At 42.6% G+C, this 26,620-nt stretch overlaps 1 protein-coding gene across 6 annotated transcripts in view; it reads left to right on the top strand.

The window, feature by feature from the left end:
• The first annotated feature begins 415 nt into the window (after positions 1 to 415).
• The window catches only part of P4HA3 (prolyl 4-hydroxylase subunit alpha 3), a 57,345-nt gene continuing 31,140 nt past the window's right edge, over positions 416 to 26,620 (top strand). For 3 of the 6 annotated variants that reach the window (XR_009215664.1, XR_009215663.1, XM_032166929.2), the window contains exons 1-8: positions 438 to 653; positions 7,982 to 8,124; positions 9,758 to 9,981; positions 13,993 to 14,142; positions 17,541 to 17,592; positions 20,322 to 20,485; positions 20,728 to 20,904; positions 26,217 to 26,281. Coding sequence is in view for 2 of the 6 variants with exons in the window: in XM_032166929.2 (XP_032022820.1) it covers positions 445 to 653; positions 7,982 to 8,124; positions 9,758 to 9,981; positions 13,993 to 14,142; positions 17,541 to 17,592; positions 20,322 to 20,485; positions 20,728 to 20,904; positions 26,217 to 26,281 (1,184 nt within the window). In the remaining 4 variants the exon portion in view is untranslated. Of the gene's footprint in view, positions 654 to 993; positions 1,318 to 7,981; positions 8,125 to 9,757; positions 9,982 to 13,992; positions 14,143 to 17,540; positions 17,593 to 20,321; positions 20,486 to 20,727; positions 20,905 to 26,216; positions 26,282 to 26,620 lie in introns of those variants that run through there. The other 3 variants (XM_032166930.2, XR_009215666.1, XR_009215665.1) reach the window with 3 other exon arrangements.

Below are 26,620 nucleotides of genomic sequence, written 5' to 3'. Positions count from 1 at the left end.
GTTTGTGTATTCCCACTCCATGGTACAGAGGGGCGATATTTTGGGGATCCTGTCAGCATGGTGTTAACCATATTTGGGGATAGTCACAGCCTTAGACCTGTGAATTCATCGCTCACCCCGCCCCCGCCTCAATTTCCCCTAGTGTGATGGGCACAGTGGAAACACCCTACCAGGGTCGCGGTTTAGTGGAGGGCGGCGGAGACTGGTGTTGCAGGAATCCCCCACGCATTCCAAGGAGCTGAGGGCTAGAGAGCGAGGTGAGGCGTCGAAACAAGGAAGGAGTCGGGGCGTGGGGCGAGACTGGGCGGCGGAGGGGATGGGCCGGGGCCAGAGGGCGGGGCCTGAGCAAGGAAGGGGCGGAGACAGGGGCGGGGCAGGCCGGGGCGGGAGCGGCTGGCGTCGCGCGGCCAGGACTGTCTGAGGAGAAGTTCGCGAGCGCTGGCTATGGGTCCTGGGGCGCGGCTGGCGGCGCTGCTGGCGGTGCTGGCGGTGCTGGCGCTCGGGACAGGAGACCCAGAAAGGGCTGCGGCTCGGGGCGACACGTTCTCGGCGCTGACCAGCGTGGCGCGCGCCCTGGCGCCCGAGCGCCGGCTGCTGGGGCTGCTGAGGCGGTACCTGCGCGGGGAGGAGGCGCGGCTGCGGGACCTGACTAGGTGAGGGCACGGCGAGTGGGAGCGACCGAGGGGCCTCAGTGGGAGGCACTGTGCCGCAGGGTGGGGTGACTCAGGTTGAGTGTGACCCCAGGTTCACTGTCATGCTGCGCGGGACCCCAGACCCACTGTCGCACCGTGCGACTGAGACATTGTGGCGTGGGGTGGGGAGTGGCTCTGAGGGCCAGTGTGACCCCCTAGACCCGTTGTCACCCTATGTGGGACCCCGACACTCCGTGGCATGAGGTGTTGGCGACGGTTGGGTCACACTGTGTGGGACTGCAGACTCCATCACACACACAGTGGCACCCCCCCATATCCAGCGTCACACAACAAAGTTGATACACTGTGGAAGAGCAGGGCAGGGTGACTCCAGGACCTCACAATGTGCTGTGCGAAGCTGCGTGAGCCCCAGGCCCTGTGTCACACTGACACAGACACTGTGGACAGTGCTGTGACAGAGACACTGTGAGAGTGAGATGGAGAGAATACGGTGACGCTTTAGCTACGCAAGTATTAACCTTTCAAGGGGCGATCGTGAAACACCGCATGACCTAGTGAGCTGATGTTTAGTCTTAGGAGTCAGGTGACAACCTTCCACCATATGTGAGATTTACATGTCATTGGGATTGGATGGGCACGACACTGTGGATATCATACTCTGCATGTGAGTGATGCTGAGTAACTGTACAGGTCGCTATATGAGTAATGCTTCAGTTCATTAATTCATACAACACATATTTTTGAGTGCCTACTAAGAGCCAGGCAGTGTTCCAGGCAGTGGGGATAAAATGGTGAACAAGAGCCAACTCTGTCCTCAAGGAGTTTGGGTCCATAGCACCATGACTGTTAATCAGAGATGTCCACTGCCCTCTATGTCTTCAGTTCTTCCTTCTCTTTACACATGTAGAAGCTCTCTAAATACTAAATAAATGATAACTGAGATGTTATATGTGTGTCAACATATTTGATATCAAAAAAGCACTGTGAAAAAACATACTTGATGCAGAAGATACTGAGTAGCACACAGCAGTGGATGCTTAGCTAATATAGTTTTGGGATACAATCAACAAACTCTAGTGCTACACACTGTGGCATAAAATATTGTCAGACTTGGGATGCTGAGGCACCATAGTCATGTATCCACTTAGCAGTGTCCAACTGACAAAAATGAAAGATAAATGATTGTATATGATACCATCTGTATGAATATGTGCTGCACCTTCTCTGCTTGGGACATCAAGAAGCCTGCAGCACTGACAGAGTGGCTATGACCACGTCACTATTTGGATATATTAATATTGTACTTATATCATGTGACCTTCTCATTGAACAAAGACAGCACAATGCACTGCTTTTAAAACTTTGTGTGAGTATATGTGGTAATAATACTGATTCTGGCGTGACATGAGAAGAAGGTATGTGGAATGGGGAGTGACTCTGAGGTCCAGTGTGACCCCCAAACCCATTGTCACCCTGTGCAAAACTTTGTGACCACATGACTGTGAGAGAGCTATGTAGAAGAGAAGCATTTTGTGAGTGGAAAGTATTTGCAAGAGATCTTGTTAATAGTGACTGAATGAGCTAATTTGGTGCTTGTCCTTAAGTATGTGGCTTGCGTATAAACAGCTTGAAATAGTGTGACAATATACAATATAGGTATGTATTAATTTTAACAATAAATGAAGATCATTTCAATAATTATTGTCACTCTTTGGAATAGCATAGTTGTCTAGTATTCTATGGGGCCATGTTGACCGAGCCAAATGTTTTCTTTTTGTTCATAGCCCAGAATCATTGGAGTCCAAGCTTATTAGTGGAAATAGGACAGAATTTTTTCTCTTTGATTTCAGAGCCCAGCATGCTCCCTGCTACCCATGCTTGTTCTCATACCAGTAATCTCTTTGGGTAGCTCCGATGGAGATGGGAGTGGGGGGTCAAAATCCCCCTGCTGGTCTTTCAGGTTACATTCTCAGAAGAGAGCACTCGAAGCGTTTTGGCCAAAGCAGCTGGCCAACCCCATTCCACCATGCTGGTCTCCTTCACTGTCTTTCCACCATTGTCATTGTCACAACTTTGTTACAGCAGGAGGTCTCATACAAACCATATCTCATTTGATTCTCTCTCACACACAATGCTTTGAAATAGATTTGTATTACACTGTTAACTATTGAGAAATCAGTTAAAACACGAGAAAACTAAAGTCTAGTTGCTCACTCAAGATTGTATTAATATATCTAATAGGTAGCAAATCCAGGACTAGGACACAGTTGTTTTGATTGTTTATCCAACTTTTTTCCTATTATGCTATGTTATCCCTACCACTTCTTTTATCTGTTATACCAAGACATAGACCAAGCCCCTAACTAAGTGAGGTTTTACTAGTGGCCACAGTACATGGTGGTTAACAGTGAATTCAGGAGTTTACCAGACCTGTATTTGAATCGTTGGCTCTGATCTTGGACAAGTTACTTTACCTCTTTGAGCTTTAGTTTCCTAATCTGTAAAATGATGATAAAAATAGTACCTACCACCATAGGGTTTTTAGAAGGATTAAGAGTACCATGTAAAAGTATTTATCATTGTGCCTGGCATGTAACAATTGCTGGACAAATGCTAAGCCTTTATGCTTATTATTATTATTATTATTTTTTTTTTTTTTGAGACAGAGTCTCTCTCTGTCACCCAGGCTGGGGTGCAGTGGTGCCGTCTCGGCTCACTGCAAGCTCCGCCTCCCAGGTTCACGCCATTCTCCTGCCTCAGCCTCCCGAGTAGCTGGGACTACAGGTGCCCGCCACCACGCCCGGCTAATTTTTTTGTATTTTTAGTAGAGACGGGGTTTCACCATGTTGGCTAGGATGGTCTCGAACTCCTGACCTCATGATCCGCCCGCCTTGGCCTCCCAAAGTGCTAGGATTACAGGCTTGAGCCACCGCACCCGGCAATGCTTTTTATTTCATTTTATTTTATTTAAGACCAACTAGTGAAACTAGGCCCCACTTTTGGCTCTAAGTATTAACTAAGATTGTGACAGCCTAGATAAAAAAACAAATCGGAAAAGTTCTCGATTATTTTCTCAGGTGACTTATGAACAGTTAATTTTGTAGTTTAGTTTGATATTTTGAAGACTGTCATTCTGTCATTCTGTTCTCTAGTGACTGCTCTAAAACCCAGTGAAATGTTTGCTTTTTAAGAGACAGGGTCTTGCTCTGTCACCCAGGCTAGAGTGCAGTGGCTCTATCATAGCTCGCTGTAACCTTAAACCCCTGGCTCAAGTGATCCTCCTGCCTGAGCCTACCAAGTGACTAGGACTATTGGTGCACACCACCATGCCTGGCTAGGGTTTTTTTGTTTTCGTTTTTGTTTTGTTTTGTTTTGTTTTGTTTTTGGTAGAGATGGGGTCTTGCTCTCTTGCCCATACTGTTCTTGAACTCCTGACCTGAAGTGATCCTCCCTCCTCGGGCTCCCAAAGTATTGGGATTGCAAGCATGAGCTACTGTGCCCAGCCTTTATGTTTGCTTTTTAAAACAAGAATTTTGGCAGTTCTTGCTAATTTTTCTATACTCCCAATCTGGTGACTTTATGTAACTTGAGAGGCTATTTCCAAGGCTCTCAGTTGAGATAGAAAAATGCAATATTCTTGAGGTTGAAACTACTCCCTACTCCAAGTTAATGAATAAAAATTATACTTGTTATATATAGTTATATGCCAGTATGGTACATATACTAGTTATATATATAAAGAGAGTTTACCCTAGCTTTTGTTGTTGCTGTTTTTGCAGTTTAAAACACCACCAAGAGTGAGAGAGAAGTGTCAGCAGCAATTTTTTCTGTGCTAAGGATTAAGCATTAAGAATGTCCCAGAAGAACTGAGAGAAAACCATTTCTGAATTCCAAAGGCAAAACATATTGAAGTGAAATAGCCCATGTATTGTGGTTAGATAACCTGCCCAGGCTGTGTTTAATGCAGGGATTGGGTTCCAAATTTTATGTGCAGATTCTTGAAGGAAAGGATCTGATTTTCCGTTCTCAGCAGTATTTGTTAAAGCAAAAAGACATTTAGGAAACCCTGAGGTTTGAATTCAGCATCCAGTAACTCAGTTTCCAGTCTCTGGAAGCCGCTATGTGCTCAGAGGCTGGGCATAGGGCCAACTTTTGGATTCTAAGCCAACCTCAGTTATCAGTTGAGAGATTTTTTTCTTTGTGTGACAGAAAAATGACATATCTAAACACTGGATTGAATTGATGTGCTGCAATAGAGATCAAACCCTGACCTAAACAAATCAACCCCAAAATGCAAAGAGGGGTGCTAAGAAAACAAGGAAGTAGACAGCACTTTTGATTTGATACATGACTTGGGGCAAATATTCACCTCTTTGCTTTACCATTTTACCTTTGTGCCTCAGTTTCCTCTGATTCCTATTAAACGTTAGTCCTCAAGCTAATGAGGAATCTGTTTATTCAGTTGTGGAGGGGGTGATGAGAAGAAATAACAGAATGTGCATGCTGAAAAGATCCATAGAAATCTTCTAGACTAGATCAGTTCCTTCATTTTATGGATGAGGAAACAATGATAGTTGGAGGCTGGGTTAGAATAAGTCTCAGGTCTCCCCCCAGTTCCTTCCTATCTAGCTGTCTTATAAAATCACTGCTCTCTCAGCCTCAATTGTTCCTGGACACCTACTCTTTAAGCTGGACTCAAGCCCAAGTCTCCGCTTGTTAAGATTTTTCATCAAGCAGTGGAATATCTTTCCCTAAGTAGTTCCATATGGAGCCAAAGCAGGAAACAATGGGTAGTAAAGATCCTACACCCTGGAGGCTGGTTTCATTTCAAAACCCTAGAGCTTCAGCTCACAGACTGCCTTGTCTTTGGGATCAGAGACACCCTGGGACTTGACAGGCTTCCCATTTCCCCACTGGGAGACCCAGGTCCAGGTTCTTGTTCCTTAGTTTACGTTGAATTGAACATTCGGCTCCTTGGAAGCCTCGAGGCAGTCATCTTCTATTTCAGGCTTCATTTCATAGTTGAGGACCTCACTCTTTAGAAATCCTCAGATCAGACTCTGCTCCAAGGGGCTGAAATCCTACCACCCTGCCACTTCCTCTGTTTTTCACTTTCATCTCTGTCTCCTCGCAGAAGTCACCCACTCTTGCCACAGGACTCACAGTCTCCTGTGCTCTTGCACACTTTCATTTTTTTTCACTTTGCACAAACTCTTTTTTCTTCTACTTTCATTCTTGTCATACTGTTTTTGAAGTTAATAATTTTAAAACGAGCGGGAAAACTCTTGGAGAGCAGGAATAGTACCCTTAATCTTCCCTGTTATAGATAATAAATGTCATTAATATAAATTCCATTGGTGTTTTAGAAATGGAATTAACCAGAGTATACCAGGAAAGGAAACAGCATCTTTTGCCTATATAAACACTGTTGAAGGACACTGGAGAAGGGAAATTAACTAGAAAGATGATCACTTCAGGCCCTACCATTTCTGCCCTTTTCTGCAATTGTTGCCAAGCTAGAAAGGTTGGAAGTGTGCTAGACAATCCCACCTCTCATTCCCCTTTACAGTCATCACCACTTCCTAAACTCCTTCCTTGAACCCAGTCCATTCTCCATCGCTGTCGTGGTTCAGACTCTCCTTGTCTTGTGCTTGCAGTTTTGAAGTGGTCTCCTCCCCACCCTCTCACACATTTATATATGTGAACAAGTCATAGTTTTAACAGTACCACTCTCACTTAAAGCCTTCTCTAACCTGCTCTGGCCAAATTAATCATCCCCTCTCTGTCCTCTCCACTAAGCCTTGTTCTTAAATCTGGTATTGCATCTGTAATGTAATTATTTGTGTCTTTCTTACTCACTAAACTGTGGATCCTTGAGGCCAAGATTATTTCCTTATTCAGAATTTTGTCCCTAGCTCCTAGGAGAGTATACTTCACTCATTCTTTCATAGAAATATGTATTGAATTTAGGTATAGAGTGATGAGAAAAACAGTTATTTTCTTATCCATGAAATCCTTGAGTATTGGATCCCATCTTGCCTTTGTATCCCTAGAATCTAGCATGGAGTCTGACATCTAGCAAATAACTCGTGTAGATTGACTTACTACAAATATATCTCAAGCCTCTGTGCCTTTGTACACTAATGGTTCCTGTTGGCTTGAAAAATACTCTTATTCTCTTCTTTGTTCTAGTTCCTTAAGAAAACATATAGCATAATCAGCTGAGAACCCAGGTTTTGGAGTTAGTCAGACTTGGGTTCCATCCTGGCTTTGCCCTTTACTAACAGTGGGCTTTGTTTCAGTTTCCTCTCCGTGGAATGGGTAAAATTAAATCTACGCTAAGGGTAGGTCAGAAGGTGGGGGGTGATTAAATAAGACAATCTATTTACAGCACTCAGCAGGCCAATACATGGTAGGAGCTCAATAAGTAATAGCTTTCAGTATTTTAACAAATCCTTCAAGATTCAGATCAAATGCCATCTCTTCTTGGAAGCCTTTCCTTCCCCCTTCTAACTCCCACCTGGGTGAGCTGTCCTGCCTGCACAGCTGCAGCATTATATGCTCACTTCTCTCATAGCAGAGAGGTCCCCAACCCCTGGTCCAGGGACTGGTACCAGTCCATGGCCTGTTAGGAGGCAGGTTCCCCAACAGGAGGTGAGTGGTGGGCAAGGGAGCATTACTGCTTGAACTCCGCCTCCTGTCAGATCAGCCAAGGCATTAGATTCTCATAGGAGCGTGAACCTTATTGTGAACTGCACATGCGAGGGATCTAGGTTGTGTGCTCCTTATAAGAATCTAACTGGTACCTGATGATCTGAGGTGGAACAGTTTCATCCCGAAACCATCCCCCAACCCCCCTGGTCCGTGGAAAAAATTGTTTTCCGTGAACGTAGTCCCTGGTGCCAAAAAGGTTGGGGACCACTATATAGCACATATCACAGTGGTTATAATTAATTCAATAGTGTTTTTGAGTTTCTACCAGATACTAAGGATTACATATACAGTGATGACAGGAGAAAAAGACTTTGTGATCCCTTTGAGAGCTGGACCCTGTCTTGCCTTTATATCTCTAGCATGGTGCCTGAAATACAGTAATTGATTAATATAGACTGACTCATTCAGTGAACGAAAGAGTGGCCCTACTTTTGTTGTATCTATAGTTTTCATATTCCTTGGGCTTGCATGGCTTTTTGGTTGGACTATTATGTGAATCTCAAGAGGTTCAGCATGTCAGTGTTAGCTATTCTTAATGTACACACACCATGCCGGCCTTCCCTAGGTGTAGTGGTTGTATCAGGAGGTGAGATCATTCTACTCCTTTCTTTCAGATTCTATGACAAGGTACTTTCTTTGCATGAGGATTCAACAACCCCTGTGGCTAACCCTCTGCTTGCATTTACTCTCATCAAACGCCTGCAGTCTGACTGGAGGAATGTGGTACATAGTCTGGAAGCCAGTGAGAACATCCGAGGTAATGAGGAGGAGGGCTGGAGGGTAAGAGAGAAGATTCTGTCTCCTGACTCGGTGGTAAGGAGAGAGATTCTGTTGGGATGTGATTTCAAAGGGTAATGGAGTAGGTGGGTATTACTTAAATATCCTTAGCTCTAGCTAGCACAAAGAATTAGGCCCCCTTGCTAATCGGTTTATATGATTATACCTTAGAAAGCACTTTCATATTAATTGTCTCATTTGATGTTCGCTACAATCCTGTGACGAAGTACAAGATAAATCCTTCTATTTATATATGTATGGAAAATAACAGTCTTCTAGTAGTTTCTGTTTCATTAAATTGTCACTACAGTGTCATCTATAGCAAGATCACTTTCCTAATTTATTCTACTTTGTGCTTTAAGGAGTTTGTTGATGGCCGGGTGTGGTGGCTCACGCCTGTAATCCAGCACTTTGGGAGGCTGAGGTGGGCTGATCACTTGAGGTCAGGAGTTCCAGACCAGCCTAACCAACATGGTGAAACCTCGTCTCTATCAAAAATATAAAAATTACCGGGGTGTGGTGGGATTACATGCCTGTAATCCCAGCTACTCGGGAGCTGAGGCAGGAGAATTGCTTGAATCCGGGAGGCAGAGGTTGCAGTGAGCCAATATCGCACCACTGCACTCTAGCCTGGGGCGACAGAGTGACACTTTGTCTCCAAAAAAAAAAAAAAAGTGTTGACTTTTGGGCTGGGCACAGTGGTTCATGCCTGTAATCCCAGCACTTTGGGAGGCTAAGATTGCTTGAGCTCAGGAGTTCGAGACTAGCCCGGGCAATATAGCGAAACCTATTAAAAATACAAAAATTAGCCAGGCATGGTGGCACATGCCTGTAGACTTGGGAAGGTGAGGCACAAGAATCGCTTGAACCCAGAAGGTGGAGGTTGCAGTGGGCTGAGATTGCGCCACTGCACTCTAGCCTGGGCGACTGAGCAAGACCCAGTCTCAAAAAAAAAAGAAGTTTGTTGATTTTTGGAAAGCTAACAGTGAGAAGAGGCTGGGTGCAGTTGCTCATGCCAATAATCTCAACACTTTGGGAGCCTGAGTTGGAAGGATCACTTGAGGCTAGGAGTTTGAGACCAGCTTGGGCAACATAGCAAGACCCTGTCTCTACAAAAAAATTTATTTAAATTAGATGAATGTGATGGCGTGTGCATGAAGTCCTGCCTACTCAGAAGGCTGAGGTGAGAGGCTCACTTGAGCCCAGGAATTCAAGATTATAGTGAGCTATGATCATGCCACTGTGCTCCAGCCTAGGCAACAGAACAAGATCCTATCTCTATTAAAAGAAAGAAAGAAAAGAGAAGAGAAAGAAAAGAAAAAGAAGAGTTGTCTCCCTAAAGAGTGAGACTCCTGGAAACATACAGGATAGGACAATGTAATGAAGCTGTGTGCCTTAAGTTTTATTTCTCATTCGCTCATTCTGAATGTTCCTCATTCAGAATTGCATGAAGTGTCCACCCTGTGCCAGGAACTGTGCTTGCCTCTGGGAACACAAAGACAAATCCAACTTGATATCATTAAATATTTGAACAGGTGGTCGTGCCTTCCATGTATTAAATGCCCAACTCCTGTTTCTTGAATGGCGGGTTGATGTTTTTACTACCTTTACAGCTCTGAAGGATGGCTATGAGAAGGTGGAGCAAGACCTTCCAGCCTTTGAGGACCTTGAGGGAGCAGCAAGGGCCCTGATGCGGCTGCAGGACGTGTACATGCTCAGTGTGAAAGGCCTGGCCCGAGGTGTCTTTCAGAGAGTCACTGGCTCTGCCATCACTGACCTGTACAGCCCCAAACGGCTCTTTTCTCTCACAGGGGATGACTGCTTCCAAGTCGGCAAGGTAACAATATTCAAGAGATGGCCAATTGCTTGGCTCTGGTTTCTTATGGATAAAATAACTATTTTCTTATAGATAAAATACTTCTTTTTAATACTTACAGTAAACTTGGAAATTTGATATCATTTCCATTTTCAGAGAAAGAAAACAAGATTCAGAAAGAGTAAATAACTTGCCCTAAGATTATGCAATTTTAAGTGCAGAACTAAAGCTTGAACCCAGTCTTTTGACTCCAAATCTCAGGCCCTTTCCATAGTAATTAAGGTGTTTATATACTTAGGACACTCTAGAGATTGAAAGGGTGTTATTAATTATGCTAGAACAACAGACATGAACTGGGAAAAATGGTCCTTTGTTCACCCTAACTATAGCACCCTGCCAGTGCATGAACCCCTGGGTAGAAAGAGAAAGCAGGGGGTCAGGGATGCAAGGTTGGGGAAAAGGATAAGAGATGGTGATGGAAAGATAGGATCATGGAAACAGCCTCCTGAGACTTTCTGGAATCCAATGCAACATTTCCTAAGCATTTAGAAGTACAAAATTAAAGTAGTGTCCAAAATCTAAGGCCATTCACTTTAATCTTACTTGAGGAAATAGACTTCAGGAACACCCCCACCCCCCATCTGAGGTATTTAACTGATCTTTGATTATAAGTTGTAATCACACTTGAGATCATTTTGTAATATACTGTTTGCCAGCCTTTGCTATAAAAAGCAACGGAGCAAATCCATTTTAACTTTGAAGATGTTTATTGCAGTAAGGTGTATTTTTCGTAACTCCTACAGTATTCGTCAACAGATCTGGGAATGGGTCTCATGTGTCCTGATTCCAAGTTTTGAGAGTCAGTCTTCCAAATTAAGGCAGAGTGGGCTGCTTGAGTCTCTCTGTGTACCGTTTTCTCTTTTCTGGGATCCTGAGCAGAATCAGAGCTCAATCATCATGTTCATGGCTGATTTAAATTTAAGACAGGTAAAGTAGTTTGATGTATGGTACTAACATATGCTTCATTAGTGAGGCCTTTCTGAAAGTAAAACCGTATGTTGAAAATTTAGTAAGTCACTTCCTGGAAGTCTTACTGACAGTCTTTCTTTCTATATTTATTTACTTATTTTGAGAGATAAAACTTTTCAAATATAAGAAAAGAACATAAAATAATATAACAAGCAATTATATCTATTATTGTAATGAATATATGTTCAAATTTTGCTATGTTGGTTTCATTTTTTAAAATATATATTAAAAAGAAAAACATGTTACATACAGCTAAAACCCCATTCATCCTCCTTGCCATCCACCCCATCCCTTCTGCTCCGCCCTTGCCCAGGTAGCTGCGATCCTGAACCATATAGTATGTGCCCTTCTGAGTCCAGCTTCTTTCACTCAGCACATTATATCTGTGGAATTCATCCATATTGTATCATTTGTTAGTAGTTCATTTCTTTTTATTGCTGAGTAGTATTCCATTCTATGAATATGCCACAAACTGTTGATCCAGTCTCCTGTTGACAGATTCTTGGATTGCTTCCAGTTTGGGCTACTGTGAATAAAGCTTCTATTAACATCCTTTTATGTCCTTCTGTGGACATTTATTCTCATTTCTCTTGGATGAATACCTGGGAGTGGTACTGCCAACTCACAGAATAAGCTTCAATAATTATCAACACGTGGCCAAATTTGTTTCATCTGCACTTCCCCAATCCCTTCCTCTATGGATTATGAAATTTCTAGTTTATGAAATTCTTTTTGTCTTCTTAGGGTTTTGCTCTGCCATCCAAGTAAGTGCAGTGACACAATCATGGCTCACTGCAGCCTTTATCAAGTGATCCTCCCACCTGGGGGGGCTCAAGTGATCCTCCTACCTCAGCCTCCCGAGTAGCTAGGACTACAGGTATGCCCCACCATATCCAGCTAATTTTTTAATAAGGGTCTCACTATGTTGCCCAGGATGGTCTTGAACTCCTGGTCTCAAGTGATCCTCCTGTCTCAGCCTCCCAAAATGCTGGGATTACAGGCATAAACCACTGCACCCAGCCTATCTTCTGAAGTTCTTGACTGTCTAATTCCATCATCACGCTATTGTGTCTGTTGACTCTTGCTCATGATGGATTATTTTCTGATACAGTTTTCATGTTTGGGAGCTTATTTTCAGCAGGACATTTTCCCCCTAAGAGAATCCATGTGCCCAGAGTTGTGGGAATATCCCTCCAGAGAGTTTTGGGTGTTCTTCTTCCAGAAACTCTGGTGCTCTCACTGGCCTTAGATCCATTTTTATATTTATTTATTGACATAGGAGTTCCTTGACCATATGAATATTGCAGATTCAAACCCTATACTCACAAGAAGTAGAGGCTCAAAATTGAGAATATTCTTACACAGAGCTAGACAGGAACAAACAGATCTTCTTGTCTCATTAAGACAGCAGGCAATTTTTTTCCTGGTCTACCTTTTCTCCTAAGGTATAGTTTTTTACAGAATCCAGTTTCATGAGAGTGTCTTAGTTCCAGTTCCTGGGCTTGGGGCAGGTCTAAGGACGGCTCATCTTCTATCCTCATATGGGCATTATAACCCAAGGTTACTGAACACCAAGGTTACTATGATTAACACCCACCCCCATCCTAGGGAACGTCAGCATCTGCTGATAAGCTTATGGCTTGGGCTTTTAGCCCTTTTTTGTTTCTGGTACCTGATATTTTCTGTCTTTTTTTTTTCTTGAAAATATATAATAAAACGCTTTTTATAGTTTATTCAAAGTGTCCGAATTTGTGTTCGGAAGGATTCCAGTTGTTTCAGTCTACCATATTGCTGGGACTTGAAGTTACTCATGGAAATCTTAATTAAACAAATTAACTTGGCGTGAAAAGTTCAGTCATTTTTAGCATTTTTCAGCTCAACCTTTTTACAAATAGGACTTGAGGTGCAGAAAAATAAAACAGCAGGTTAATGGCAGACTTGAAGGAAAAATGATTCATTATTTAGGCTGCAGAATTGCAATATCTCTAGGATTTTTCCCTGTCAGGAAGTTACACCCTAATTAGATCATTTCGTAAGAGTTCTTCCTAGTCTGTAACTTTACAATTCCATGTTGTCTCCAATATCAACTTCCAGGAAATTCCACTTGCAGCTGTGGTATTCTAGTTAACTGTAAACCATGAGGAGAGAGGAGCTATGTCTGGTACATGTTGCCATGTTGCCAGCATTCCAGCATTTAATACAGAACAGATCCATTGAGCTTCCACAGCATTCCCATGTCTACCTTCATTATGGTGTCTAATGCATTGTGTTACAATTATTGGCTTACTCATGTGCCCCCTCTTGATTTAAGCTCTTACAGGACAGGGCCACTAGGCACATAGAAAATACTTAGTAAATATTGAATAAATGAATGAATGAATGAATGTAATCCATTCTTCACATTGCTACCAGCAATATCTTCCTAAAAATATGACATTCAAGACTATAATTTGCTTAGGCCATGATGCTGTTTCAAGTTTACTTTTTGTTTCTCTTCACTCTAGCTACAGCCACGATGGACTACTTGAACACATTCTTGCTTTAGATTTCTGTTTCTGCCATTCCCTTGTCTTAAAATGCTTTTCTTCCCAGTCTCTGCTCACTGAAATCCTTTTCCTTCTTCAAGGAAGGCCTGTCTCAGATGCTACTTCCTGCATGAAGCTTTCTGAGATTCCCATGTCTCCTCCCTTCCCTGTGCCACCACAGCATAGTATGCATTTTCCTTGGAGCACTCGTGACATTCTGTCCCAAATTAGAGTTAATTGAGGTCATGTTCTCTTCTCCTTCAGATTATAAATTCCTTAAGTGCAAGAACCCTTGTGTCTCCTCTCCACCTAGTACAATGCATTGTATATAGTAGATGCTTAATAAATTGAATTAAAATGAATTTGAAATTAAAACCTGCCTTCTTGGATTCCAAAGTCCCTCTTATTCTTTGAATTGTCATTTTCTTTTTCTACCTGTGGAATAAGGCTTTAGCGATGGTACTTGTGTTCTGTGTAGGTGGCCTATGACATGGGGGATTATTACCATGCCATTCCATGGCTGGAGGAGGCTGTCAGTCTCTTCCGAGGATCTTACGGAGAGTGGAAGACAGAGGATGAGGCAAGTCTAGAAGATGCCTTGGATCACTTGGCCTTTGCTTATTTCCAGGTAAGGGAGTAAGTGAAGCTCACTGCTTTTATTATACTAAGTGAAATCCTTTATAGCTGCTTTACAATTTCTAAGCATTTTCACGTCTTCATCTGTTTCATCTTCCCAATAAGACCAAATATGAGTCAAGCAGGGAGGTTGTTTTATCATTTCCATATATCACATGTGAGTAAACTGAGTCTCCGAAAGACTCTTAACTTGTCACAAAGCTTATAGACCTAGAATTAGACTGTTAGTCCAGTGCTCTTTCCAATGCATTGACTACTTTACAATCATTATTTCCCTTGTAGGAGGCAGTTTGTCACCTGTAGCAGCAGCTGCTTTATTCACAAATAGTTAATGGGTTCATAGTAAATGTAGTTCACTCTTTTGTGCTCTCAGCAACTCATAATTAATCACAGATATTACCCATGATATTGCCATGGACAAAGAAGTTTGATTATGAGATTTTCCCATCTGCAGTTGAGTCCAACTGTAATGTGACTCCTGTCTGGTTACAGAGCTGGAGTCACTGTTCTGTAGTACAAGCCACAGTGCCTCCTCCAGGTGTTATTTTTCCTTGGCACTGTTGATCTACTTACTCCCTGTTGTGCCTTATATAGAAGTTCATTTCCCTAAATAAAGCAGCTGCCAATAAACAAAACTAACCAATAACTGGGTAAGGTATAGCTTTTGTATAACCAACCCCATTTCCCACCTGAGTTGTACAGTCTTCAAGGGTAGGCTGCAAAAATCTCCATGGAACCAGTTCCCTAGAGTTTCCAAAACTAGTAAACCATTTCTGCTCCCTACCTTTTTTTTCCTTTCCCCATTTTCTTGAGAAAGGGGCGGAGGATTTGGGTGGTCCAAACCCATGTGTTGCTGCCCAAACAGATTTACTCTCAGTGCAGCAAATAGTCCTGTTGCTTTCATGGAAGTTCCTGGTGAATGGATCTTTGTTGTAAAACTGTGTATGTGTTGGCTGGGTGTGGTGGCTTACGCTTGTAATCCCAGCACTTTGGGAAGCTGAGGCAGGCAGATCACCTGAGGTCAGGAGTTCAAGACCAGCCTGACCAACATGGAGAAACCCCATCTCTACTAAACAAACAAACAAACAAACAAAACAAAATTACCCTGGTGTGGTGGCACATGCCTGTAATCCCAGTTACTCAGGAGGCTGAGGCAGGAGAATCCCTTGAGCCCAAGAGGTGGAGGTTGTGGTGAGCCGAGATCGAGCCATTGCCCTCCAGCCTGGGAAACAAGCGAAACTGCGTCTCGAAAAAAAAAAAGAAAAAAAGAAAAAAAAAACTGTGTATGTGCTCTTCCTAACTCTCCTGCTAAATTGCTGTGTGTTAAAGCCAAATAGAATAACTGCGATGTAAGAAAGGGTGAGAAGTAATTGAGTTTTAATAGAGGAAGGAAATGGAGAATCGACGTGGAAAGACTCAAAGAGAAACTAAAGCAGCTTACCCTGAAAGACAGAGTTTCAAATGTTGTACCCAATTATTGATTAGTTTTGTTTTGTTTCCCTCTAACTCTGATGGCTTGGATTTCTCTTCTACTCGCTTTCCACATCCTGCTTTGTCTGGTGAAATCCTGTTTATCTTACAAGGCGCAGCTCGAATGTCACCTACTTTGTGAAGTCTTCCTGAGTTCTCCTCACTCCCCAGGCTTTCCCCCTTGGGGCTCTTATAGCATGTTTTTATTCCCCAGTAACAGAACACATAAGGCATTATCTTATAGATGGTTTATGTTCCTCCTCACCCTCTAGTAAATTAGAAGTAAATGTCCCTATGGACCTTTCATTATCATATAAAATTTAATGTATTTTATTTCATTATATATTTTAGTAAAAAAAAAATTTAGTAACTGCTAATAATGAGAGATGGTAGAGTACAGTGGTTAAGCTATGGGCTCTGGAATCAGACAGACCCGGGTTCAAATGCTGTGAAAACATGGGCAACTTATTTGGCTTCCCTGGGCCTCAGTTTTCTTATTTGTAAAAGAGGAGTAATGATGCTCACCTGAAGTGGGTTGCTGTGAGGATTGAGTGAGCTAATACAGGCAAAGCCCTTAACAGAATGCATGCATGGCACATGCAACTTACTGGATAAATGTCAGTTCTTATTACATGATACATACATATATATGTTCTCTTTTCATTTAATGTTGCTTAATGTACCTATTTCCAAAGAAACTTAACTGAGACACCGAAAGTAACTCTTAGTTCTTTGTAAAATATAATTTTACTTTATTACAAGACTCTCAAGTTTTAAAAATATGTGAAATTATATTTTGGTTCTTTTCATCTCACAAAGAGTTTGAAAAGCTATGACCTTGAGTTAATATTTGACATTACAAGGCATTCATAGATTACTCAAGTATTCTTTGTTAAATGTAGAACAGAGTAATTCATGATATCAAATAATTAGAAACAATATATTTGTCCAACAGTAGTGGAATGGTTAGGTTCTCTGTGGTGTATCTTCTGGATGGAATAAAATGCAGCCATTAAAAATGCTGTCTGTGAAGACTATGTGATGATATCAAAATACTCCTGATGATGTAAAGTGAAACAATCAGGATGTGAAATGTATAAAAATATGCTTATAACTATGTAAAAACTATATATTATCCAAAGTACTTCAGTCCCTGGATTTTGGTGTAGTAATTTTTTTCCATTCCTCATATGTTTCATAATATGCTTATTATTGCTTTTATCATTAAAAGTGAATTGTTAATATGCTAAAGTAAAGGGATTGGAATGAAATACATTTCTATCAGTTAATCATCATTTGGCAGCACCCGGAAGAGGACTGCTGGATACCCATCCGAGATTCTGTTCCCCAGATTTGTGTGGAAAGCCCTATTTCCTTTTGACTATGTTGAGCCCCAGGTTGAATGGCTGCAGGGAGAGTTAATTCCTGTGCACTGGGCAATGTTTCCATTTTAGTTCTTTCTTTGCCTCCCTCCACTAACTTTGTGGACTCTGGGAAGAACTGAATCTGGAGAACAAATTATATTTTTACTAGGGTTTTTATAGTTCCATAGTGGGTTAAATATTTTTAACTTTGGTTATATTATTAAATATAATATAACAAATAACAACACCCTGCAATTACGTGGTTTTGCAGGCTTTAAGATTTGAGAGCACTTTAAGAAGTTTTATTTTCATTTATTTTCCTACCTTGCCTGGTAAGGGTGGTCATAAGTCATTAGTAAATGAGGAGACTGGTGAGACCTGATTTGCAGCGAGGCCACAGATCTCTGCATTTCTGGTCTGCTATTCCTTTCAGTGAGCCTTGTTACCTACTTATGGTAAGAATATTTTATGGTTTTTTTTTAATCCACTTAATAGTTTGTTCAGAGGAGATATCCTCAGTGAAGTTAATGCTTTCTTTCTTTTTTTTTTTTAACAGGCAGGAAATGTTTCATGTGCCCTCAGCCTCTCTCGGGAGTTTCTTCTCTACAGTACGTAATGGATGAAAGATAAGCCAGCCACAGGTCTGACTTATGGGGAACTCCCTTCTGCTCCTGGTCTTTAATTCCTGCAAGAGAAATACAGCTATCTATCTTTATTATCTTTTTTTTTTTTTTTTTTGAGATGGCGTCTCACTCTGTCACCCAGGCTGGAGTGCAGTGGCGTGATCTCAGCTCGCTGCAACCTCTGCCTCCTGGGTTCAAGCGATTCTCCTCCCTCAGCCACCCGAGTAGCTGGGATTACAGGCGTCCACCACCACACCTGGCTAATTTTTGTATTTTTAGTAGAGACGGGGTTTCACCATGTTGGCCAGGCTTTTCTCAAACTCCTAACCTCAAGTGGTCCCCCCACCTCGGGCTCCCAAAGTGCTGGGATTACAGGCATGAGCCACTGTGCCTGGCCCTATCTTTATTATCTTAATTTCATAATCCAGGTCACACTTCAAATTTTGGTGAAATCTTACGTGCTATTCAATGCATCAGGGGGAAATTTTTAAGTTAGTTGGAAAATGCTGAGAAGATATCAACCTGTCACTTCCTTCCTCCACCCAATCAATGATATATTAGCCTTGCTTCAGTGGGAAAAAGTCCAGGAGTGGGGGCCAGTTTCTTCAGAGACATTTTAAAGACCCAGATTTTGGAAGCAGACCCAAGAATGAATGAAATCAGTGTGCACTATGATGAAATCAGTGTGCACTATGTACGTAAGAAGGAAAGTGACTCAGCAGGATTGCTCACTTCAGCTGCTCAAAGGGAGATATCAGTTTTTCCCTTTAAATCAGGTCTCACTCTGTGATGCATGCATCCTGCCCAGCCAGTAGGTCACAGAATTCAGCATCACCCCGCTTCGGGGAGTCCCTTGCTGACAACAAAATGAGTTAAACAGGAGGGAGATGCTTCCTAACTCAGCTATCTGCTTGGAAATGTTTGCTTCAAAGTTATATGTATATATTTGCATAACATTTTAGTGGTAGATGGCTTCCTAGTTTTTTTTTAATACAGTATTTATTTGTTTTGTTTTGCTTTTGCTTTTGGGGGTGTGGTTTTTTTGTTTGTTTGTTTTTTGGTTTTGTTTTTTGAGACAGAGTCTCATTCTGTCACCCAGGCTGGAGTGCAATGGCGTGATCTTGGCTCACTACAGCCTCTGCCTCCCAGCTTCAAGTGATTCTTGTGCCTCAGCCTCCCAAGTAGCTAGGATTACAGCCATGTGCACCATGTCCAGCTAATTTTTATATTTTTAGCAGAGATGGGGTTCTGCCGTGTTGGCCAGGCTGGTCTCAAACTCCTGGCCTCAAGTGATCCACCTGCCTTGGCCTCCCAAAATGCTGGGATTACAGGCATGAGTATTTAGTATTTAGATACTAAAATGAGATGCAAAATCACTATTTTGTTTTAATATTTCTAAAGTGTTTCATATAGGACTTTATAATTGTGTGTATACATAACTTTTTAATGAATCCATTTAGTAACATTATTCCTTTCTGATAATTTAGCAAACAATAGGATAAGGAAGTAGCTGTCTGTCTACAAACACATGAGTGATTAGTGGTACAAACAAAATTATAATCCAACCCTTCTTTATTTCTTTGCATTTGATCTATTAAAATCTTTGCTATCCACTCAAATTGTGTGCTTTTATAGGTGGATAATAGAACATGGCAAGTTGAGATTCCCAGTTTTATTTCCAGCTTTGCAATATTTTCATTGGGGTTTGGGCTTTGCAATATTTTCATTGGGGTTTGGGCTTATAATTTCCATTCTCCAAAACTTCACTTCTCCTCTTGTTAAAACAGAATGGTAATTTCTGCCCCTTCCTTTCCTCCTTTGCTAGGGTGATGGTTGTGGTTAGAAGCACACTGGGCTCCTCAGAGAAAGATACTCTGGGAGCATTAGAACAATTCAGCACCTCCTTCTGAGATGCATTGAGAGTCATGCAAAGAGGCCAGCAGGCCACGGGTAGCTCTGCCAATGCATGGGGCATCTTGTAGCCAAATTGGGTACAAACAGGTGGGCACAAACAAGACACAAGATTTATTGGGTTTCCCAAGGGCCCTGTGGGAATCCAGTCTAGAGCCAAAGTCTAGAGTCCCTCTGCCCCACACTTCTTTGCTCTGGGTCTAGGCCAGTTAGGAGATTTGAAAGATCTAGTGGAGACAAGAATGAATTGGCTTCCAATTCTCTGAGGAAAAATAGGTTGGGTCCTTTTGCAATAGGCTTTGGCTTTCTGGACTTCTCTTTCATTGCACTTATCATATTTTGTTGTAAGTGATAATTTAATGTCCTTTTTCTCCATTAGACTCTAAACTCTGAGAGGTCAGCCTGTAGCACATTATCTGGTAATAGTAGATGTTCATTGAAGATTTACTGAATGGATGGGTGAAAGAATGAATGAATGAATGAAGTTTCATCATCCCCGTATATACCATCACACTATCCCAGAGCAGCCATCCGTTGGCCTAAGAGTTTTAAGTTCCACTTTGCTTCCCAAAGCCCTTTGCACCTTCAGATCTACCAGGATCAAGTCAGTCTTTTAAAAAATACCAGGTAGTCTTCTGGGAGTGAGGGCCTTGCGTCCTCCTGTGCGTAGACATGAGGAGTTATTCAGGAGATCCAGTTGCCTGTCCTGTGCAGCAGTGAAGCTGGAGGAAACCTTAGTGGCACTCCTTGAGGCCAGTATTTGTTAATCCCTATTTTATATTCCCTGCCCTGATTTCTTCCAGGCCCAGATAATAAGAGGATGGCCAGGAATGTCTTGAAATATGAAAGGCTCTTGGCAGAGAGCCCCAACCAGGTGGTAGCTGAGGCTGTCATCCAGAGGCCCAATATACCCCACCTGCAGACCAGAGACATCTACGAGGGGCTATGTCAGACCCTGGGTTGCCAGGTAGGATTCCACAGGGAAAGGGAAAGGGGTAGAGGCCTGGCTAGAATTTGAGAAGCTAGAATTGGGATAACATGAGGGGGTAGAGCTGATGCATTAAAAACAATAAAGCTCACTTGGGAAGCATCAGAATGACCACATTCTGTATCTCTTGCATTCCAATTTTTTTATGCCATAGTTACCCTAAGTTGAGTTTTACTCCTAGACCCTTATTCTCTTATGCTCATCCTATTCTTTCTTTCCAGCCCACTCTCTACCAGATCCCTAGCCTCTACTGTTCCTATGAGACCAATTCCAATGCCTACCTGCTGCTCCAGCCCATCCGGAAGGAGGTCATCCACCTGGAGCCCTACATTGCTCTCTACCATGACTTTGTCAGTGACTCAGAGGCTCAGAAAATTAGAGAACTTGCAGAACCATGGGTGAGTGTCCTGAGAACCCACCAAGAATTTCTCGTTCGTCTTCACATGCCTGGAGTTCAGGAGTGTGAGAATAGGCAACCTGAACAACTAGACAACTCAAAGAGCCAAGGAGTTCAGAATGCCAACCATGCCATAAAACTAATCCATGGTGGAAAAAAATCACAATAGTGCACGCCTCTGGAGGGAAAGGATTAACTGGATGATATGCAAGAGGATTATCTGGGGTATTGAAAATGTGTTCTCACTATCTTGTTAGGGACATGGTACATGTGGCTGTATGCATTTGTCAAAACTCACCAAATGGTCCACTTGAGACCTGTGCATATCATTGTATGTAAGTTTAACCTAAAAAAAGACAAAAAGGAACACTTCAAAAGTGTCAGCCATTCCATGTAATTGGTAGAGGGGGGAAAAAGAGTGAAATGACAGCGGCAAGGAGTAAAATCCTAGCACAAATTTACAGAGTTAGAGTAGAAAGCTCAACTTCATTATTTTGTTAAAAAGGAAACTGAGGCCCAGAGAGGGGAAGGGACTTGTTAAGGTCATACATGTAGCTAGAGCCACAGCTAGAACTTAGAGGTACAGTAGTCCCCCTTATTTGCAATTTTACTTTCTGTGGTGTCAGTTATTCTCAGTGCAGCACAATAAGATATTTTGAGAGAGAGAGGTCATTTTCCCGTAACTTTTATTACAGTATATTATTATTATTCTATTTTATTGTTAATCTCTGTGCCTCATTTATGAATTATAAAATATAACTTATGTAATTATAAAATTAAACTTTGTAATTCAGTTATAATCATGATTTTTAATTTCGTTATAAAAAGAACCAAAGGAGGCCAGAATGATCAAGGCTAGCGGGCCCAACGAAGGTGCAGGGCTTCAACTGAGTCTTCAAAGATGGGCAGGATGTGGTGAGAGAGAGAAGTGATGAGTTAGTGTGCTTTGGGAAAGGGAGAGTGACTAGGAAGCAGAGATATTCAACACAAGCCACTGAGGCTTCTGTCTTCAGTTCCCATGGGGGAGCCACTACCATATGAGCCCAGGGCTGATTCCTGGGAGAGCCACAGAGCAGACAGGCATCAGCAGCCCCAGAGAGACACTTCTAGGAGAAGGAAGTGTGCCAAGGTCTGTGCATGCCAAATGGATAACACGGCCATGAATGATTAAATCGACGTCTCTGGGTGGGTCACTTGTCCCGTTACCATGGCAACAGGGCTGTTTTAAGGAAAAATTTAGTTATAATTTAGTTATAATGTAATTATGATTATAATTAAATTACAATCATGATTAAATTAAATTTTTATTAAAGCCATCCCACACTGTCTTCACTCGGAGACCCAGCCTGACAGAGCAGCCTCTGTATGGGACATTGCCAGTGTCATGGAAGAGGAAAAGGACAAATGGCAAACATGAGCTAGTTCATAAAGCTTCTGCGTGGAAGTGCCAGATGTTACTTCCACCCGTGTTTCATTGGTCAGAGCAAAGCATGTGGCCACTACTGCAGTCAACAGCAAGGTTCTAATTCTTCCACAGGGAAAGCACTGCAAGTCACCAAGCCAAGCTGGATGTCAATGGGAAGAGGACATTTAATCCTCCCCCTAGGAAGTGTGCTAAATATTAAAAAAAAAAAATGCACCTCTATAAGCATGTTGCCTCTTTAAAGATACTGTCTCAGAATTATTTCTGTCAAGCCAGACATTGTGCCCTTAACATGTGCAGTTCATCCAGGCAGCCATTAGTCATTCATCAACAGAATAGAGCCCACTGTGTGCCAGACACTGGCCTGTGTGCTGGGCTTTTACAGTGAGATGAAGTATTGGTTCTTTCCTCTTGGAAACTTAGTGCACAATGGAGAAAAACAAATATTTATACTACACTATGATACATGCTATCATAGAGGTGTGTGCAGAGAGTTGTGCTATGCACATAAAAAAGTGAGGCTTCCTCTAAAGAAAAGGCAATTGGGTGAAGAACAGATGGGGAAGGGAGGAAGAATCAGGGAAGGCTTCACTGTGGAGGTGACATCTATCAGAGAAAGAAGGTGGCAAAAGGTATTCCAGAAAGACAAAACGGTATGTGCAAGGGCCTGATATGTGCTATGTTCAGAGACCGGGCAGAAGCTTGGTGGCTGAAGTGTGCAAGGGATGGGGGCGAGAGGTGATAGGAGATGAGGCTAGATGTGAGACACCATTAGCAGATGCTATAAATGCCATGCCGGGGAGTTTGGATTTTATCCTGTAGGCAGCAGGAGAGCTGTTGGACAGTTTTAATGGGAGAGTTGCATGATCATGCCTGATTTTTAAGGAAGACTGTGACAGCAGACATGGTTGGAGGGAGAAGAGGAGCAGTCATCATTTCATCTAAAAGCCACTCCAGGAAAGTCTAGAATCTTTGCACAGAAGTTTTTTGAGATAATTAAGCCCCACTGGAGAATTGGAGCAAACAGGTTCAGCTTTGCAGTGAGCCAGCAGTAGTAGCTTTTGGCTAGCAGCTGCTTTTTCCTTAGAACAGCCCTGTTGCCATGGTAACGGGAGAAGTGACCCACCCAGAGACGTCGATTTAAATGTTCATGGCCATGTCGTCCATTTGGCATGCACAGGTCTTGGCACACTTCCTTCCCCTAGAAGTGTCTCTCTGGGGCTGCTGATGCCTGTCTGCTCTGTGGCTCTCCCAGGAATCAGCCCTGGACTGACATGGTAGTGGCTCCCCCATGGGAACTGAAGACAGAAGCCTCGGTGGCTTGTGCTGAATATCTCTGCTTCCTAGTCACTCTCCCTTTCCCAAAGCACACTCAGTCATCACTTCTCTCTCTCACTACATCCTGCCCATCTTTGAAGACTCAGTTGAAGCCCTGCACCTTCGTTGGGCCCGCTAGCCCTGATCATTCTGGCCTCCTTTGGTTCTTTTTCAGAGCATTTTTTGGAGGCATATACAATTACCTATTCCTCCTCTGAACTCTCAGCTTTTTCTCACTGGTTGTTTGGTACTTAATTTTTAAATGTATTCTGCCATGTATGTGTTGTTGGACATCACTGACAGTTTCCTGGGTCAGCATCCTCTCTCCCCAGTCAGATTGTAAACTAGCAAGCATCATCTTTCTGCAAATGCCTTGCCCCATGTTCTTCCCATTGCTGCCAAAGTAATCTTTAAAAGATTGGGTCTGACCACTGAAGCCCTTGCTGAAACTCTTTAATGTGTCACTTTTGCCCTCCAGTGCTTACAGGTCTCCGTGGCCTGGCTGCTGCCAACCCCTTCTACCACATCTCCCCCGGCACTTGACGCTCCAGCTGCACACTCTTCTGTCTGCCTGGAATGAACTGCCCTTGACTTCTCACCTGTATGGTTCCAGTGTGTCTTGTGGACATCCTGGAAAGACTTCCTGTCCCTCATAAGAATGGGCTATGTGCCCCTCTCTCTATTTCCGTGGCATTCTATACTTGCCTATTGTGGCCCCATTAGATGTCTTAGGGGCAGGGACATTGTTTGGATTAACATATTGTTTTTCCGGTGCCTAGCACAGTGCTTAGCACAGAGAACAACCAATAAATATTTGTTCCAAAAAACGAGTGACTGGTAGGTGGAAAATTAATGGTTGTTACAGGAATTAAGTATAAGGTGGCTCCTTAATTTGGGGTGGGGCAATTCCTTAGGTTTTTTTTTTTTTTAAAACCATTGATTTTTCCCTAAAAGAACAGAAAGGAGCATCTCTCTTCTATGAGTTTCTCCTCTACAAATGGCTCAGGACAGGACACAAGGGACAATGGATGGAGGCAACATCAATCCGCTTCTGATTTCCTGCTTCGTAAGATTGTAGAGCCACATGATGAGAGGAACTCGCAAGCACATGTTGTTCATGTGCTGCATTTTATAGATGGGAAAACAGGCCCAAGGAAAGGAAGAGGCTTTTCCAAGACTGTCTACCTGGTTTAGCAGGAGGGTCAATGACATTATGGAAGCTTCAGAGAAGGGAAAGAGCTTCTGTCTGTGTAGCTCATTGCCCCAGGCACTGCTCTGCCTGCCTGTGAAGCACCAGAGCTGGGTCTGAGCCCTGTGAGTACCTTTAAGTGCAGTGCCCTGTTTCATTCATTCGTTTATTTAATCAGTACTAAGCACCTACTCCACCACCAGGCGTTGAATGGATCCTGGAGATATAGCACTGAAAAAAGGCCAAATCCTTGCCCTCATGAGCCAACATTCCGATGACAGAGGCAGAAGTAGACATGTTTACCCTCATATAAATAAACAATATTTCTCTTTCTGTCCTTGGATTTTGCAATTAGGAGACACTTTATTTAAAAATAATTTAGGCCCAGTATGGTGGCTTGTTCCTATAATCCCAGCACTTTGGGAGGCCGAGGTGGGAGGATCCCTTGAGACCAGAAGTTCAAGACCAGCCTGGGCAACAAAACAAGACCCTGTATCTACAAAAACATTTTTTTTTTAAATTAGCCAGGTTTGGTGGCATGTGCCTATGGTCCCAGCTATTTGGGAGGCTGAGGTGGGAGGATTGCTTGAGTCTAGGAGTTGGAGGCTGTAGTGAGCTATGATCGTACTACTGCACTCCAGCCTGGGCAACACAGCAAGACCCTGTCTCTAAAGATAATAATAATAATAATTTAAATGCTATACCTAGACATTCAGAACAAAAGAGAGGCATTTAGTTAAACTAGTGTTATCAAAACTGTTGTCTTTTCATAATCAAGGCAGTTGCAGCTATGAAAATCTCACAAGTACCCTCAACATCTGTAACTATTATATATCAATTTTTAAAAAAATAATTGTAGCAAAAAGAGACTCTGATTCTCTGTAAGGAAAGGCTTTCATTAGAATATTCAAAAGGAGCAGGCCGCCTCTGAGTATAGAGAGTTTCCTGTTGCTGGAGATGTTCATTTAATTCGACAAACACTTACAAAGTGCTTACCATCGGTCAGGCCCTGTGCCTGACCCTGGGAAACAAAGATGAATGAGAAATAGCCCCTGTTCTTACCTAACTCACAGTCTTGCAGATACAAAAGGGATTCAAATAACAGTTAAATTCAACTCAGCAAACTTCTTTTGAGTGCTTACTGTCGACTAGACACAGTGTTAAAGGTTATTTTCAACTCTACGATCTTTGGTCACTTAAGGTCTTTTATTTTCATGATTGATAGCTGTCACTAAATTAGTCCCACATGCAAAATGTCCTCTAATTAAGGAGGAACTGGCATCTGTTATGTTTATGCTTAAGAGAGGAGTATGTCTGTGGAAGTGACAAACCTTTCCTTTTGCATCATAACCACTTGGACTTTGTCTTACATTCTTCCCACCAGCTACAGAGGTCCGTGGTGGCATCAGGGGAGAAGCAGTTACAAGTGGAGTACCGCATCAGCAAAAGGTAAGAAGGGCCCTTACTTGGTCATACCTGCTGCCCACCCTCAGGCCCATAGCGTAGCTGACTGCCAGTCAGCAACAGCCATTCAGGGACTGCCAGAGGTGGAGAATCCCTAGTTCACGTTTATAGCTGTACACACTTTTTAAGAGGGAGAAGTTTCCACTTCCCTTTCCCAGATTGTTAGATCATCTGAGGGTTTAACTAGAAGGCCATTCGAGAGAGACTTGGAAGAGCTCCTCTGCCCTAAACCAAAAAATAAGTCTATAGTTGTTCTCCTAAACAGGATTGTTTTTCCAAAAGATACAGTCCTGTCCACATTTGTAATTTAACTTTACAAGATTC

This window comes from Hylobates moloch, unplaced genomic scaffold (assembly GCF_009828535.3).
Source record: "Hylobates moloch isolate HMO894 unplaced genomic scaffold, HMol_V3 SCAFFOLD_11, whole genome shotgun sequence".
In the NCBI taxonomy this organism is placed as follows: Eukaryota; Metazoa; Chordata; class Mammalia; order Primates; family Hylobatidae; genus Hylobates; species Hylobates moloch.
Note: the sequence above shows the minus strand (reverse complement) of the source record. Positions and strands in the feature narration are given on the sequence as shown.